Source organism: Microcaecilia unicolor, chromosome 3 (assembly GCF_901765095.1).
Source record: "Microcaecilia unicolor chromosome 3, aMicUni1.1, whole genome shotgun sequence".
In the NCBI taxonomy this organism is placed as follows: Eukaryota; Metazoa; Chordata; class Amphibia; order Gymnophiona; family Siphonopidae; genus Microcaecilia; species Microcaecilia unicolor.
This window is the reverse complement of record NC_044033.1, coordinates 191,147,799-191,164,658: the sequence shown is the minus strand read 5'-3', so window position 1 is coordinate 191,164,658 and position 16,860 is coordinate 191,147,799. Positions and strand designations below refer to the sequence as shown.

General features: G+C 44.6%; 1 protein-coding gene across 4 annotated transcripts in view; it reads right to left on the bottom strand.

Moving 5' to 3' along the window:
- The window catches only part of FMNL3 (formin like 3), a 263,779-nt gene extending 253,798 nt beyond the window's left edge, over window positions 1-9,981 (bottom strand). For 3 of the 4 annotated variants that reach the window (XR_003941482.1, XM_030196847.1, XM_030196848.1), the window contains exon 1: window positions 9,728-9,838. Coding sequence is in view for 3 of the 4 variants with exons in the window: in XM_030196847.1 (XP_030052707.1) it covers window positions 9,728-9,838 (111 nt within the window). In the remaining variant the exon portion in view is untranslated. Of the gene's footprint in view, window positions 1-9,727 lie in introns of all 4 variants that reach the window. The other variant, XM_030196846.1, reaches the window with a different exon arrangement.
- Window positions 9,982-16,860: the final 6,879 nt, after the last annotated feature.

The window sequence follows — 16,860 nt, the reverse complement described above, 5'->3', positions numbered from 1 at the left end:
TCCCTTAACACGTCCAACACTCCCCGGGGTGATCTCCCATACATCAATTCAAATGGTGATACGCCCAGAGAGGCCTGAACATTCTCCCTACACACATACAAAACAAATGGTAACAATAGATCCCATTCCTCATGGGAGGAACCTAACCCTTTCCTCAACAACATTTTCAAGGTTTTATTGAATCTCTCCACCAGGCCATTAGTCTGAGGATGGTAAGCTGCAGTCCGAATATGCTGTATCCCGAAAGCCTCCCACACCTGGGCCAGGGTTCGTGACATGAAATTGGTCCCCCGGTCGGTAATCATTTCCCTAGGAAACCCCACCTCACAAAAGATCCGAATTAGCTGGGCCGCAATAACTTTCGCTGAGGTGGTACGAAGCGGCACGGCCCAGGGATACCTTGTGGCCATATCCATGATCACTAGAATATAGGAATACCCCCTTCGGGACTTATCAATGGGCCCGATCATATCCATTGCCATACGGGTAATAGGAGTCCCTATACGGGGAAGGGGTCGTAGGGGCACTCTGTTCGGTATTTGCTCTGATACCCTCTGACACTGACTACAGGAGCCAGTAAAATCTGTTTAATACCTGCCGGAGAGTATTCTGAGCCCCCTTGTGACCCCCTAAGATATGATCATGAGATACCCGTAACACCAGGTCCCTAAACCCCCTCGGTACTACTAACTGTTTCTGAGGTTCCTTCCCCCCTGCTAAACAGGACAGCCGATATAGCAACCCCTTGTCACTAACAAACCGAGGGAAGCTGGTTTCTCCCTCTTGATCTACCCGCTCCCACGCATATTGCAATGTCTGGTCATCTTTTTGCTCTTTGGAAAAATCAGGGAATCTCTCTAACACCTGTTCCGTATCCCCTGGGAACCTCCCCTGATGAAGGAGCTCTTGACAATGCTGCCGCCTTTGCTCCTGACCTCGTTTCTTTTGCTGAGAGCCTTTCCTTGTCTTCCCCGGCCGCCCCATAACCTCTCCCTGGAATGGAAATACTTGTGCCAGGGACAGTTCCTGCTCCTTCTCCTGCCGCTCCTGGGCCCGGGTAGATACCAAGGCTTGCTTACCCCCAAGGCAGTATGTGAATGGAGCCCAATCCCGTCCTAAAATGAGATCCTGAGGGAGCCTAGGAAGTACAGCCACCCACACCCACTGAAGGCCCTCCTGGTCCTGTATGTCTACTAGCCGGACCGGATACCTTGAGGAGGCCCCGTGTATGCACTGAATAGCCACGGACCGGTCTCTCTTCCTACCCTGCTGACCCCCTTTCCGGGCAATCTGCCCCCACAACTTCTGGGAGCACATTGTCTGGTCCGCTCCTGAGTCCAAAAGTCCTTCCACCGGGACCCCTCCTATCTTAACCCAATGCGTAAACTGGGGTTCCTTAGAGGGGGTTACCTGAGATATGAGCCCCAACTTGGCCCTACAGTCCCTCCTCAGATGTCCCGACTTCCCACATCGGTAGCACACTCTATCATCCTCCTTAGGACCTTCCTCCCTCCACCCAGATCCTTTGAACATTTTACCCCGACCACCCCGCCAGACACCCTCTCCCCCCTCGGAGTATTGTGACTCCAGAAAGTATTCAAAGCCTTTGATAGCTTCTTCCAGAGTCTCACATCCCTTCCTGATCAAATTAATCCTGATACTCTCCGGTAGAGCCTCTAAAAACTGCTCCAGCACCAGATCCTGCATTAACTGAGTCACTGCCCTCTTATCAGGCTCTAACCATTTGATAGCCAAGTCAATCAGCTTCTGGGCCAAGGCCTTCGGAGTCTCCCCCTCCCTCCACCTCCAACTCCGGAAGCGCCTGCGATAAGTTTGTCTGCTTACCCCATACCGGTCCAAAATAGCCGTTTTCAGCTTTTGATAATCCACCACGTCCCCTGGCAACAGGCTCCGAAAAGCTGCCAGGGCTTCCCCGGACAGGGCGGGAGCCAGTCTGATGGTCCATTGTTCTTGAGGCCAGGCAGCCGCCAATGCTACCCGCTCAAAAGTCCCCAGATAATCCTCAATGTCGTCCTGCTCTGTTAATTTGCCCCAAGGCAGCCAATTAACCCGTCCAGGCTCCAGGCTTCCAGGCACAGCTCCAGTGGCTGTAGCCTCCAATGAGGTGCTCTCTTTCCTCGGTAGGGGTACTGCCCGTAACAATTCCTGCACCACCTCCAGCACCGGTTGTATCTGTGCTCGAGAAGCAGCCAAGGAGTCCTCTAGAAGTCTCTGAGCCATTTCCTGCTGCTTTTGGAACTGGTGGGCCATAAAAGACAGCAGCTCCTTCGACTCCATGTCGCCTTAGCCACCAGTACCTGAGAGAAAGGGAACAACAAAGAACACTCTCCAAGTGCGGTATTACACAGCTCCGGCCCTCTATATCCCCCTCCTCCTGGTTACCCGAGTCCCGTATATGCTTACCGGAACTCGGAGCAATGCACGCTTCTTTCGCCGGCGGGTTGTTCAGACAATCCCACCACTGCCACCATTCTGTAACCAGGTCACCCTTCCAGGTGAGAGCCAGGGTCGACCCTGCTTAGCTTGGCTAGCTTTTCCCTGGTACGAGCTGCAACCACCGCCTTGCTGCACTGCTTGGCCTAGTTTAACTGCTGCCCAGCTGACCTGCGCCCAGGATCAGCTCACGACTGGGACACACAAACTCCAGCAGTCTTATAGTTCTTGAAAACCACAGGTCTTTATTCTCTCAGCATCTTTTAATACAGCTTTAATCTTCAAGCAGTTTCTTCATCAAGAATGCAAGAGTCAGTTCAGTTTTTCCACATTCAGCTTATTAACACAGTCCAATCTTAACTCAGAATATCACACCCAGCAAACCTTTGTCTTGCTCCCAATTGTAGCTTCCCCTCATCAGCACTACCTTCTACCCTTAGATAGTTTTTGGGTTAGCTTCTTCCACCAGTGGCTTCCCCACTGGATTATTTTATCCTCTCCAAGTATGCACAGCTTGGGCCACACTCCCGCCACCAAAGCCTTTACCTTCCCTGAGGAAGTTTGAGCAAACCCTCCAACCTCCATGCACTCCCCTCTACCTTCTCCTTCTACCTCCTCTTTATTCCACTCCATCTCCTCCTCCCCAAGCTCCACCAGCTGTTCCCCATCTCCAGGATCAGACCTCATCTCCCAATCAGTCACTCCCCCCTCCCCCTCCTGGGAGTTCAGCTGACCCTGCACTGGCTTCTGGGAAGTGTAGTTTTTCTCCTGCATTACAGCTTTCCCTGGCAGTTTGATCCCTAGAGGGCGCCCTGTTCTCCTAGCTGGGCTGAATGAACGGGGATGATGCCGGCTGAAAGACCCACTATCCCCTTTCCCTCGCACCAGCCCTCCATTGTGCTCACAATATATATAAATTACTGGGACACACCAGTAATGTATGCATTACCATCATTCTCTTCTTGGTCCAAAATATTGCTCCATTTGTTGAATCCCATTTGTAGGAAACTTGTTTTCGTTCATTCCTATCAAATCCTGCTACTTCTACAACATCTGTTATTATCTCTCTGAACATGGAAATTGTTTCTATTTGATCCATAAAGAATGCTGAAAAATGTCAAGAAACCATTGCCTGTATAGTCTTGGAAGGTCATGGGCTACAGTTTCTTGTCGGTGCTTCAAAACAACAGCTCTCAAGGCAGCCACAGCAGTGCCAAGACTCATTGCATGGCCTCGTTTATGTAAGTTAATGTGAAACATGGTTGGCCAGTGGTAGGGCCAACACCAGGAAGAGCCAGTTTGCATGAAGTCACAGTAGGAGCAGATCCACAAGAATAGAGACCGATGTGATCCGAAAGAATGTTCCAAGAGCTAGAGGTATTGCAAGGAGAAGTGGCTCTTCTCATGGCGCTCATTGTTCTTGAGGTCTGCATATAGCTACCATAAAAAAGACCAACACATAAGGAGTTAGCTCCACTGCTGAAGTCCACTGGAAGAGTATGGCAGATGCAGGGTAGTGAGGGAAGGACAGAAGATTAAGGGGATAGAGGAAGGAGGCCAGAGATGCTGAAGGGTCCAATGAAGGACCTGTTCAATAGATCTTTGGAGCAGAGAAGAGTTAATACTGCCCCTCTTTATAAAACCAGTTGAGTTTTCAGGATACTCACAATAAATATGCATGAAACTGATTTACATACTAAGGAGGCATAGTGCATGCACATTTATCTCGTGCATATTCATTGTGGGTATCCTGAAAACCCAACTATGAATATGCATGAGATATCGAGGAGGCAGTGCATGCACATTTATCTCGTGATAATGCATTGTGGATATCCTGAAAACCCAACTGGCTGGATGTGTCCCAAGGACTGGGTTGAGAACCACTGAGGTAGGAGTTTGTGGTTCCAGATTTCCTGGCTTAGAGCTGTGCTTCTGAACCCTGTCCTTGAGGCACACCTAGCCAGTTGGGTTTTCAGGGCACCCACAATGTTTAATGTAGTACTTTCGATCCAGAACAAAAAATTTTAAGCTTAATATCAGCAGCAGCTGGAGTCAGAGTTGGGGTCGGGAATGAACATTAGAAAATCGAAGGTTTGGTGTACTGACTTCACTGCCCTGGCGTGCAGGCATGTACAGAGAAAGCAAGTATTACAAGAAAGGAGAATATATAATAAAAACAAAGATGGATAAGCAACATGTGATATAAACATCTGTACTGTTATCTATTCTTGGAATGAAGACTGTACATCGTCAACTGATGTCTCTGTGTCTTTGTTCAATACAACACTAATTACAAAAACAGAAGTATATACAGGATGCTCTCAGAATACCTGAGCTGGAGAAAAAGGAGTTAGATCAAGGGCAGTCACTCTAATTGCAAGCGTTATTTTATCCTTGATTTCACAAGGCTTTTGACAGCTGTCAAGTAGTTCTTTCTGTAGCAACCACTTACTGTTTGCTTGGTTCTGGACTCAGATACTGCTTTCCATCGTAAGGACACTATATCATGGGAGAGTTGAGTATGTCTAAGGCCGCTCAAAATAGAAGGAAGATTTTTTTTTTTTTTTTACTTTTTGAGGCCAGGGGTTCTACTGCTGGGAGCTTTGTTTTGGTTAAGTTTTCATTGCAAATGTGTGGTAAGTATAAGAATGTGAAGTATATTTTCCATGAGCCCGTCCAACTTACTAGATTTTTCTCAGATAAAATGGGCCAGGGGCCCGTCCAAAACTTCTTCTCCACTTGATGCACAATCTGCTAGGTAAAATGTGCACAAATTATAAGGAACAACATAGGTCCATTGCTTTTTCCATATTTCAATTGTGGATTTGGATTCTTCTAAGTTTGTATTTTTTTTTTTTCCTGTTTCTTTATTTTGCTCCAATTCAATGTTAGTGTTTACAAAAATGATTTTGGCTATAGTTATTAAGCATAAATAGAACCAAAAATAGATGTTTACTCCCCATTTCAGAGGGGGAATGAATGTCTATGTCTAAAAAGATGGACGTTGGGGTTAGACGGCCAGGTTTAAAAAAAAAATGCTCTTATTGAGAAGCACGGTACTGGAAGAATTAGAAGAGATCCCCTCCTTCATCCCCCAGTAGTTGGTGTCCCTCCCCCTCCCTGAATGAAAAACTGGCAAGAGATACTGGGCTCTGTGACAGCTCCAGGAGAAACGGACATCTCTAAAGTGGCTGACATAACTGTTTATGTTCCAACATATAAACATCTATTTTTGCCATTTCACAACATAGATGTTCATATGCTGACACAGAATTTGTATTCCTGTGTTGCCCCATTGATACGTTCGATATCTGTTTTTCTAAAATTGATTGTCATGCTACACGTCACCAACACGCAAGTGTCCAGTTCATCATATATCTACGTCAGCCAAATCCTGTTCTAAGATACCAGCAGAACTTCAGTCTTGATTTGAATGTCCTTTCTAAAATGCTGCTCTACGTGTTTTTCATTTATTAAGGGGGGGAGGGAGGGAGAGACAGAGAGAGAGAAAGTGCCAAGGGAAAGTAAGAGAAGTGAGGGGAATGGATAGGGCAGGTGACTGCTGGGAGTATTACGAAAAACTGTTTCAGTGCGTGGCTGCACTCTGAAAACACCAAAAATACCCTGCTGTATGAACCCCCACTTTAAGAAATAAAATAAAAAGTTACCACCACCTTCAAATGTTCCTGTTTTCTTCAGGACTAATATAGTTACCAAAACACTCCCCTCCCCTTCTTATAATATCAAATAAATACCCGGAAGAACCTCCTTCACATCTGTGTTCTCCACTCACATTCACCTTCTCACTGTAGACAAATGAAAGCAATCACCTATCAGCTAAGCCAGACTCCGACACAGAAATACGTTACACACAGTTCCCTATTTACTATAAAGTACCGCTGATAATGTAACGGTTACAGGAGCCAGTGACTGGCATCCTTAGCAGTGCACTAACTGACCATAACTATCCTCTTTCTACTCCTGTCAAATGAAATTTAGAAGGAGAGAACTCTAAAGAGTGGCAAACGATAAAAATGTGTTTCCATCGGAGGGCAACTTCTCCCCCAGCAATTTATAGATACCTTTATACCAAAATCCTACAAGAAAGCAGTAATTACAACAATCATGTTATCAGAGTATCTAGCTGATTCACTACATCAAAGGCAAGCACATTATGAAATATCTGATAGACATGGCAGAAATACACACGTCTCCTGTTAAAAATTACTAACAATAGTTGATACTTGGGCCTGAAATGCATATTCCACACCCATGACAATTTCAGCAGTGGCAGCAATGAGTAGCACAGAAAATTCATTTGCATATCTGTACAAGCCGAAAGCAGCTACCACTTTACTAATATGGATCTGGGTAATGAGTTTGAAATTGGGAAAGTTTATAATCTGAACATCACATGTCCACACTGACACTATGAGAAACACCACAGCGGGAGCCAGAGCTACCACAAGATTCACATTTACATCTGATCTTACGTGGAAATAAGGGTCAATAAAGAAGATGTAGGTGATAACTTCTTTATTGGGCTAACAATGTATCTTTGATAACTGACCCTACAGTGGGTTTACTGACCCTTATCTCCACATATCCAAGTAGACTAACATAGCAATCACAATCCTGTATTGGAGGGTTATAAAGATAAGAATACTTGCATCAATAGGAAGCCAATGAAGCCCAACCAACCAAGAGGTAGTATGATCAAATCGTTTCTTTTTGAACACCACCTTAGCAGCAGTATTTTGCAAAAGCTGTAGTTTTGAGATTAACTGAGGAGCTAGAAGACAGTATATGCCATTACAGTAATCTAAACAAGATAAAACAACAGACTGCACTAAGACAGAAAATGCTTCTCTGATAATAATGCATGAATGTACCTAAGCTGGTGCAATTTTAAACATACAGCTTTAGTTACAGCATTAACTTGAGGTATCATTGATAAACAGGTGTCCAAAAGGACACCAACAGGCTCATTTTCAAAAGAGATGGACATCCAAAAAGTGACATCAATCAGCATTTGGACGTGCATCTCACAGAAACGTCCAAATCGGTATAATCAAAACCTCATTTTGGACATCTTTCTCCGGTCCGTCAGAAGGACGTCCAATTCTCAAGGGGCCGTATTCAAGGCGGGACTTGGCCGTTCCTAAGACTTGGACGTCTTTCAGCCATAATGGAACAAAGCAACAAGGTCCAGCACTAAATGTTTGGCGTTTTGAGCTACACCTGTTTTTCTTACGAATAAGGCACAAAAAGGTGCCCCAAATGACCACTGGAGGGAATCAGGGATGACCTCCACTTACTCCCCCAGTGGTCACTAACCCCCTCCCACCCCCAAAAAGTGTGCTGAAGAACATTACTTGCCAGCCTCTGTGCCAGCCTCAAATGTCATACTCGGGTCCATGACAGCAGCATACAGGTCCCTGGAGTAGTTTAGTAGTAGGTGCAGTGCACTTCAGATAGGTGGACCCAGGCCCATAACCCCCCTACCTGTTACACTTGTGGAGGAAACTGTGTGCCTGCCAAAACTCACCAGAAACCCGCTGTATCCACATATGGGTGCCCCCTTCACCCATAAGGGCTATGGTAGTGGTGTATAGCTGGGGGTAGTGGGTTTTTTTTGGGGGGTTGGGGGGCTCAGCACACAAGGTAAGGGGGGGATGGTCAGATGTGTACTTGGGAGTATTTTATGAAGTCCACTGCAGTGCCCCCTAAGGTGCCTGATAGCTGTCCTAGGGACCAGTCTACTAAAAATGCTGTCTTCTCCTACATCCCAATGGCTTGACTTTGGATGTTTAACACTTGGACATTTTTTTTTTTTAATGGCTAAAAATCAAAGACGTCCAAATCACAGGACGTCCATGGTATTTTCAAACACAAAAGATGGATGTCCATCTTTTTCGAAAAATGACCTTCTTCCCGGTTCGGAATTTGGACATCTTTGTAAAACATCCAAATTCTGACTTAGACATTTCTTTCAAAAATGCCCCTCCAAGTATGTTTGATACTTTTTCTAGTAAGAAAAATCCCTGTTCCACCTGTACCAATATCTCAAAAACGAAAATGTTTACCATAAAGTAAAATAAAAATGTAATGAGTACAATAAGGCACCCTGGGAATAGAAGACATTAGACAGCAGCACTGCACAGGTGGTCGAGGGCACTCAGCTTTACAAACTACAAGCTCCCTTCCCACCATGCTGCCCAGGGCCACTCTGCCCTCCACTCACTGCTCAGTATGACCACATTCTGCCATACTAGAATAGGCAGGCTGGCCATTAGGCAAACTAAGCAGATACCTAGGGCAACAAAAGGCGTGTCCAGTTAAAATAAAAAACAGATGCTGTCAGCCTCAGCAACTCAAAGAAGCATCAGTACATGCTTTTCCCCCAGTGTGCAACCAATTTTCAATTGCCCATTTATCCAGGTAAATGGCTTTTGGATATTGGACTCATATATTCATCCTCACTATTTCCTGTCAAACTTTGCAGCTGAAAATTCATCTAAATTTAGGAGCCTACAAGTTATTGCTATTTCTTTGCCTAGACTTAGGTATCTCCTGCTGAAAATCAGTGCTAAGCTCACAACTCTTCCCCCCCCCCCCCCTCAATATGCCCTTATTACTACCCACTTTTTAACATCCTGAAGTTCACAGGTTGGGGAAATTGGTAGCATAAACTCTGACACTCTGCCCTAGGTGCCTAATTCTCAAAATAAAATAAAGAGCTGAAACCCTTTTGAAAATCGACACCCATCCATCTCTCTCTCGCTAAATATATGTACTTCAATATCTATCTATAATGTATAATATGCTTCTTAGAAAATACATGTATCATCTATACAGTGACCATACAGTAACACACTACAAAGTTTAAAAGCAGTATTTCCAATCGTGCAAGTTTAAAGGATTGTTCTAGGAGAGTGGTGTGGGTGCATATGATTCTCGAGTTTATCATATCTTGCGAAGGGGAGGCGCGAGGGCCCTGAAATGAGGAGGGGACCATTCGCCCTGTCAGCTCTCTTCTAGAGCACTGGTGAACGTGTGTCATTCAAGTAGCACTAGTGAGCACACACACATAACCAGCCCACCTCACACCCTGTGCTATCTAAGCGTATCCAATAGCCAAGGAAAACGGGAGCGCGCAACTGGCCTGAGAGACTCCCCACAGAGGACCGATGATGGGATGGAACGGGACCCCCGCCCCAAAACATACACATGTGGTATGCGGAACGGCACATCCGATCATAAAATGTCTCACCAGCACCATAGCGAATCTCTCCTCCAACTCGCATGGCTCCGGCATGGGCACCTTGGACGGCAGCAGCGCGGCGACCCCCGGGGCCCCGTCTGCACTCTCCGCGTTCCCCATCCTCCCGGAGGGAGCGCGCGCCGGGGCCCTGCTCAGCTCAGGGGGCCGGGGACCGTCAGAGCCGTCTCGCGCTCACTGCCTCGCGCCGCCTCATCCTTTGTGCTAGCGGGTCCCGCCTCGCGCTGTAGACTGACTGACTGAGCAGCAGCGCGAGCGCCCCTACAGCTCCCCCATTCATCGCAGCCGCCGAGGCAGGGGCTCCGCCCCACCATTGGCTGGTCACACGGGCCGCCGCCCTCATTGGTCCCTCGCCCTCCTCGGGTTATCCCCTTTGAAGGGTGGTCTCGCGCGCCTCCTGGTGCAGCTAAAGCGAAGGGCTGGGAATGGACATCATCGATGTCGCGATAGCATTTCGGCCTGAATGCACAGCCTCTCTTCAGACCTCAGAGGAAACGCTCCTTTCACACCTCCAAGAGAAACCTTCAGCTTCACACCTATGCCTTTATCAGTGTTGTATACTAAGTAAATGTTACTAGTTACTGTCAAGGTAAAAGTTTTATTACTTGTAAAGAAGTAGCCGAAAAATTTGTTACTTTTACTTTAATAAGTTTACCAAGCTTTACTACTTATACCTAGTTACTTCTGATGCTTAGTTAAAAGTAAAAAGTAAAAGTGGCAAAGCCTAGAACGGAATGTTGATATTGCAAACCTCATCATACAAATAGTGGATCATCTCATCTTAAATTTTGGTGCTGAGGGAATACATCCTATGAGGACATTAGAGTTGCCTGTGCTTGTTGAACTGGTTACTAGTCTCCAGCCAAACAGAACAGTGATGAGTTTGGCCACTTTGAAGCAGAGATGAAGCTGAAGCTGGTTGCAATTCTTGTAAACCACTGACTGTCAGTCTTGTAAACCCACCACTGCCCTCGTTTGCCTGCGCCACCCAGCGATTCTCCTTGCTCCTCTGCCCCCCCCCCCCCACTCCAGCCACCCATATCCAGCGATTCTCTTCTGTCCGCTGCCCCCCCCTCCAGCCACCCATACCCAGCAATTCTCCTCGCTCCCCTGATTACCTCCGTCGAAGTGGCTGTGATCTTGAAAGCCCTGCCCGTCTCTAGCCTTCCTTTTGAGTTCGTTCCCTCAGAGTCCCACCCTGAAGAAGGCTTCGGCAGGCGGGGGTTGGGGACCCCCACCAGCAAAGGTATTTGTTTTTGCAGAGGGAGCAACGAGGCAGTGAGGGGAAGAGGCAAGGAGGGGAGGCGGCGAGGCAGGGCGGTGGGGGGGAGGCAGGGCGGCACTCAAAATGTGCCCCTAACGTCGGGCTCTGGCCCCCCTCCCACCATGAGGTTTGGCTATGCCCCTGTGATGCAGAAAATGGTTTAATGCAGATGCTAACCCTGCACAAAACCTTTGATTATACACCAACACATAGCACATTAATGGTAATGAGGCTATTAGCTATATTGCCCCAATGCGTAGAAGTTCGCAGAAGACTTTAAGGTGAGTACAACACGGAAAATTGAACACCAAATCTGAAGAATCATAGCAAGGTTAGCTTGATCTTTTGCAGCAGCATCTGTGAGGATTTATTGCCAATTTCTTATTTTTTTTGTGTGAGCATAACAGCACCTGCAGCTTTTAAAGACAGAACAGGGATGATGGCGGCTCTGCACTCAGATCTGAGCAGAAGCAAAATGTGTCTCTCTGCATGTGCTGGAATATTATTCTGGGCACAAATCAAAATTTAATTCAAAGAAACTTTTGCGAGTCTGATGTTTACGTGCAGAATAATATTTCAGCACGTGTACAGATGTGTGCCAGTACTTTTTTATTTATTTATTTATTTATTTTTGCTGTAACATGGGCACAATACTAACAAGGAGATCAGTTGAAAATTGTCAGGAATGTGACTGTCTAATGTAACATGCTTGGAAATGCCACAAATTCACAACTTTACTAAAAACCCTCAAGGTGCAACAGTGTCACAGTTGGCTCAGAGTGTCGTTCCCTCATGTGTGACTTTCAACAGTTCCACATGTACAAAATAAATTAATCAGCAAATATGATGTTATTAAGCTGTTAGTTGAGCCTTCACTTAGGTGTTAAATATGTGGGGAGAAATTATTATAAACAGTTGTCTTTAGTTCAAATTTTCTTTTATTTCTTCTAAAGGAGATTCAAAAAATAGTAAATTAAAAAGCGGGAAGTTATCGACGTGGACTACTGTTAACTGGGTTTTTAGTAACTAGGTTTCATTGTATAAAATGAGACCTGTGCTAAAGTAGCATTGGGTTGTGATAAAGTAATCCATCTTAACAGTAGCCCACATCGATAACTTCCCCTCCAAATAATGTTACTAGTTTTTTAAATTTCTAGTTAGATGTTATAATATCAAAGTAAAATAATAACACTGTAATTGTTGAATAATGTTTCAAGACCAAATTTATCAATAGAAATCAAACAAAATAAAACATGGAAAAGAAAATAAGATGATACCTTTTTTATTTGACATAACTTAATACATTTCTTGATTAGCTTTCGAAGGTTGCCCTTCTTCGTCAGATCGGAAATAAGCAAATGTGCTAGCTGACAGTGTATATAAGTGAAAACATTCATGCATTACTATGACAGTCTGACAGGGTGGGAGGATGGGGGTGGGTAGGAGGTATGCATGGGGACATCAAAGCATATCATTGATATTCTAACAGGATGGGTGTGCATAGGTGAGGGGTGGGGTGATCAACAGAGACATACAGCTTTATGGTTTATAATGCGCTAGGAACCCCAGATCCTTGTTAAGTCCTTTCTGTTGGGTGTTAAAATATTCAATCATTCTGACTTCAAAGGTCTTACGTTCTTGTATGGTTTTAAAGTTACCTTTCAGTATTCTTACTGTGAAATCACTGGTACAGTGTCCTGGTTCTGTGAAGTGCTGTCCCACCGGGGTGGGGGCCCTACTGGCTGTATTGTTCATGTGATATCTATGTAAATTGAATCTTGTCTTAAGCATCTGGCCTTATTTTCGATCTGACGAAGAAGGGCAACCTTCGAAAGCTAATCAAGAAATGTATTAAGTTATGTCCAATAAAAAAGGTATCATCTTATTTTCTTTTCCATGTTTTATTTTGTTTGATTTCTATTGATAACCTTAAGAGTAGACTAACACGACTACCACACTCCTCTACTTAAGACCAAATTTACAAATCACAGCAATGTCATTTCACAATTTTAGATAAAAGTTGCAATAATGAAATGCAAATGTTCTCTTTTTCTCACTCTTGCAAAGTGATTGCCACTGAGGCTCATTTTCAAAGCACATAGACTTACAAAGTTACATATCCTACTATGTAACTTTGAAGGCCTATGTGCTTTGAAAATGAGCTTCACTGTGTACTAAGGGCCCAGTTTACTAAGCAGCGTTATAGGCACGTTAACATTTTTAATGCGCATTAACCATGTACACGTGTTAACCATGTACGTGCCTACAATATCCCTATAGGTGTCTACATAGTTATCACCTTCTAAGTATAGGCACGCTAAAAACACTAACACACCTTAGTAAACAGAGCCCTAAGCTTCAAATGAACCATTATTTTATTTTTGTTACATTTGTACCCTGTGCTTTCCCACTCATGGCAGGCTCAATGCGGCTTACATATTATATACAGGTACTTATTTGTACCTGGGGCAATGGAGGGGGTTAAGTGACTTGCCCAGAGTCACAAGGAGCTGCCTGTGCCTGAAGTGGGAATTTAACTCAGTTCCTCAGGACCAAAGTCCACCACCCTAACCACTAGGCCACTCCTCCAATACTTTACTTGTAATTAAACTAATTTTAGGTAGAATATGACACTTTAAAAGTTTTATTTTCTTTTATAGGTGCATTCTATATACTCTTCTTTATTTATATTTAATTGTCTTTTCTAATATTTTATATAACAAAGCCAATTTGTGACAAGTGGCATCCACAAAGAGACTATAAAGTCATCCAAAAATGAATAAATCATCAACTTACCATAGAAAGTTCTACCCTATCCTAACACACCACCTCCCTTCCCATTCTTTCTCTATAATTATCTATAAAACCATCGCCCCTTCAAGCTAAATTAACCCTCTTCCATACATATACTTCAAAGCTTATCCCTGAGAGAACAATATTACCCAGATCTTAAGGAATTAAGCAGGCCACGATGCAATCTCTTGGTTTGAGAGCTAAAAAAAAAAAAGGTCCTAAATCTTAACAAATTTGTTGATTGCTTTTCCCCAGCTTGGAACATAGACAGATGCTCCATCTGCAATAGATTGTGTATTTCTCTACAATGTGACTCTTGGTGGTTCTAAATGAGCTCATTGAAGTAGGATGCATTGTTTTAGCTATGAAATAAGCTTTTCTGATTAACTAGTCTTCTTTTGTCATTGGAAGTTTGAATTCATTAGCAAGATCCAGGAGTCCTATATAAAGAGTTACCCATTATACCCTCCAAATATGCCTATAAGTCAGCCTAGAATTGTTCCATCTCTATGAAATCCCAAAAACGATATATAAAGGTACCCTCTGCATTAGTATATTTACTGCACACACTGGATCGCCCTTGCCAGATCTTAGTGCCCAGACTGGATGCATATATTACCTATGTATAATTTTAAGGTGTGTCTCCCATAGTCACACGCATTCTGCAAGTTGATATACACTCAATATACTATCCAAAAAGTCTCTACTAGTATATTACTTCCCAAATACCAAGCCTATATATCCACTGAAGCCTGAAAGGAGCTGTCAGGTTATCATACATGAGACTGTCTGAGGAGATGGACAGATTTAGGGGATGGATGAAGTTTGATACTATGGGGGGAGGGTGGCTGAAGAGGTTGATGTATCTTATGTATGGGCCTGGATTGTTGGTGACATACTTGCAGCTGCAAACATGTTTTTCACCCCATCGGGGCAGCCTAGCTGGGACACCGTCTTCAGGGGACATCACAGAGTTCTGGTTTCTCAAAAATAGTGAGTTCATGTGGTGGGATGGGTAGTTTATGAGTGGCCAGTCTTAACCCATTAGTGCCCAATGTTCCCATAATGAGCTCCCATATGAGAACGTTGGGCACTAATGGGTTAATGTAGATGGGATTCACTCGCCAATAAAACGAACAAAAATTTTGACCTACAGTAAACGTATGAAAGTGGACATTCTTTTGGTTCAGGAAACCCATCTTTCTCCCTTAGAACATGCTAAACTGAAACAGAGTTGGGTAGGGGAACTTGCCTTTGCTTCTTTTAATAACAGACAGCAAGGCGTGGCTATACTAATTCACAAGTCGCTAGTTAGCGCACGCCATAAGATTGTACAGGACCCAGAGGGAAGGTTTGTAATTTGGGTGGGCAGTCTCCAAGGGCACAGATTAGCCCTGTGTTCTGTCTATGCCCCAAATGTGTACTCTCATGGAATTTTCTCCTCATTCCTGGCCACATTGGTACCATATTGAGATTATCAATTGGTGGTGGGAGGTGACTTTCATATCATGGCGGACTCGCTTGTTGACGGTAATCCTCTGAAAAAGAGGCCTAAAGGGATGGAGGGCAAGGGCATAGGCTTCTTACAGCATGAATTGGGCTTGGTAGATATATGGCGTTTGCTTCACCCAGAGACTCTTGATTATACATTTTATTCTCATGTTCATAAGGTCCAGTCTAGACTGGACTATATCTTACTGTCGGACCATAGCATGGTATGGGTTGACTTGGGGGAATATCACAAGGAAGGACCTCTGCTGGGTGGCAAATGAACCCCATACTGTATTTAGACCCTGAATTTCGGACATTCTTAGTAGAGGAGTGGAGGCATTAGGATCGACAATGCATGCACACCAAAGATTAGCACAAATTGCATTTAAATGAAGGCAAACGGATGTATGCTCAGAGAAACGGTGTACAGGAAAACTCTGACTTAAGGCTGGAAACCTACCGCCAGCTCCAAGGTTGCGTTGAGGGGTTAGAAGAGAGGATTTCTCATGATTTTCCTTTTACAATCTGCCAATTTTGATTTTATTTGAAAGGGGAAAGAAGCCCATGCAAGCTTCTGAGCACCGGCGGTGAAGAACAAATGTGTGTGAGTCCGAGCAAAACTGAAAGTGGAAGCACATGTGTAGGCACCTATTTTCTGTGCATAAATATAAGCTTTTCAAGTGAAAAATATATTTTTTTTTAAAAGCTTATATTTAAGGAGCAGAAGAACAGCGCTGATGTGTGCCTGCACTTCAGGGTTTGAATGGGCTTGTCTACAAGAGCATTGCTTACTGCAAAATTCTTGTGCGCACGTGCCAGTCCCGTTCCTCTCCTTTGCACAGCACGCATATAGGGACCCTTTTGCAAAGCAGCGGTAAGCTCAGCGCGGGCTTACCACTTGCTAAAAAGGAAGTACCACTGGGCTACTGCAGCAGCCCAGCGGTAGTTCCTACCCCCCAACGTGCGTCATATCTGGCACTACAAAAATATTTTATATTTAAATCATTTTTATTGATGGTATTAAACAATACAATCTTTATAATGTAACAGCTTCCATCATTATAAAACTTCCCTACCCTATCATTCCCTACTCTGCCCCCTCCCTTCCCTATCTTCCCTTCCCTCTAGCTCATCTACCCCCCCCCCCCCCCCCCGTTCTAAATGTCAACTTTCATAATAAATGACAACAAAGCACAAAATTATACATTCAATAATTGGCTTCTTGTTCTAGAAGGCATAGAGGGGCATAATCGAACGCGACCGCCCATGTGTAAAAACGTCCATCTCCGGAGACGGCTCTGCGAAGAGGCGGCGCGAACCGTAAAATCGAAACGAGATGGCCGTCCATCTTCGATTTCAATTATACAGTTCGGCCCGCTGAAATCCCATCATTTGTGTCGACTCTAGAGATAGACGACACAAATGGTGAGATCACTGGACCTAGAGATGGCCGTCCGCGGTTTTCAGCGATAATCGAAACCGCTGCCAGCCATCTCAAAAACGGACCTAATCCAAGCCATTTGGTCGTGGGAGGGGCCAGCATTCGTAGTGCACTGGTCCCCCTGAGATGCCTCTA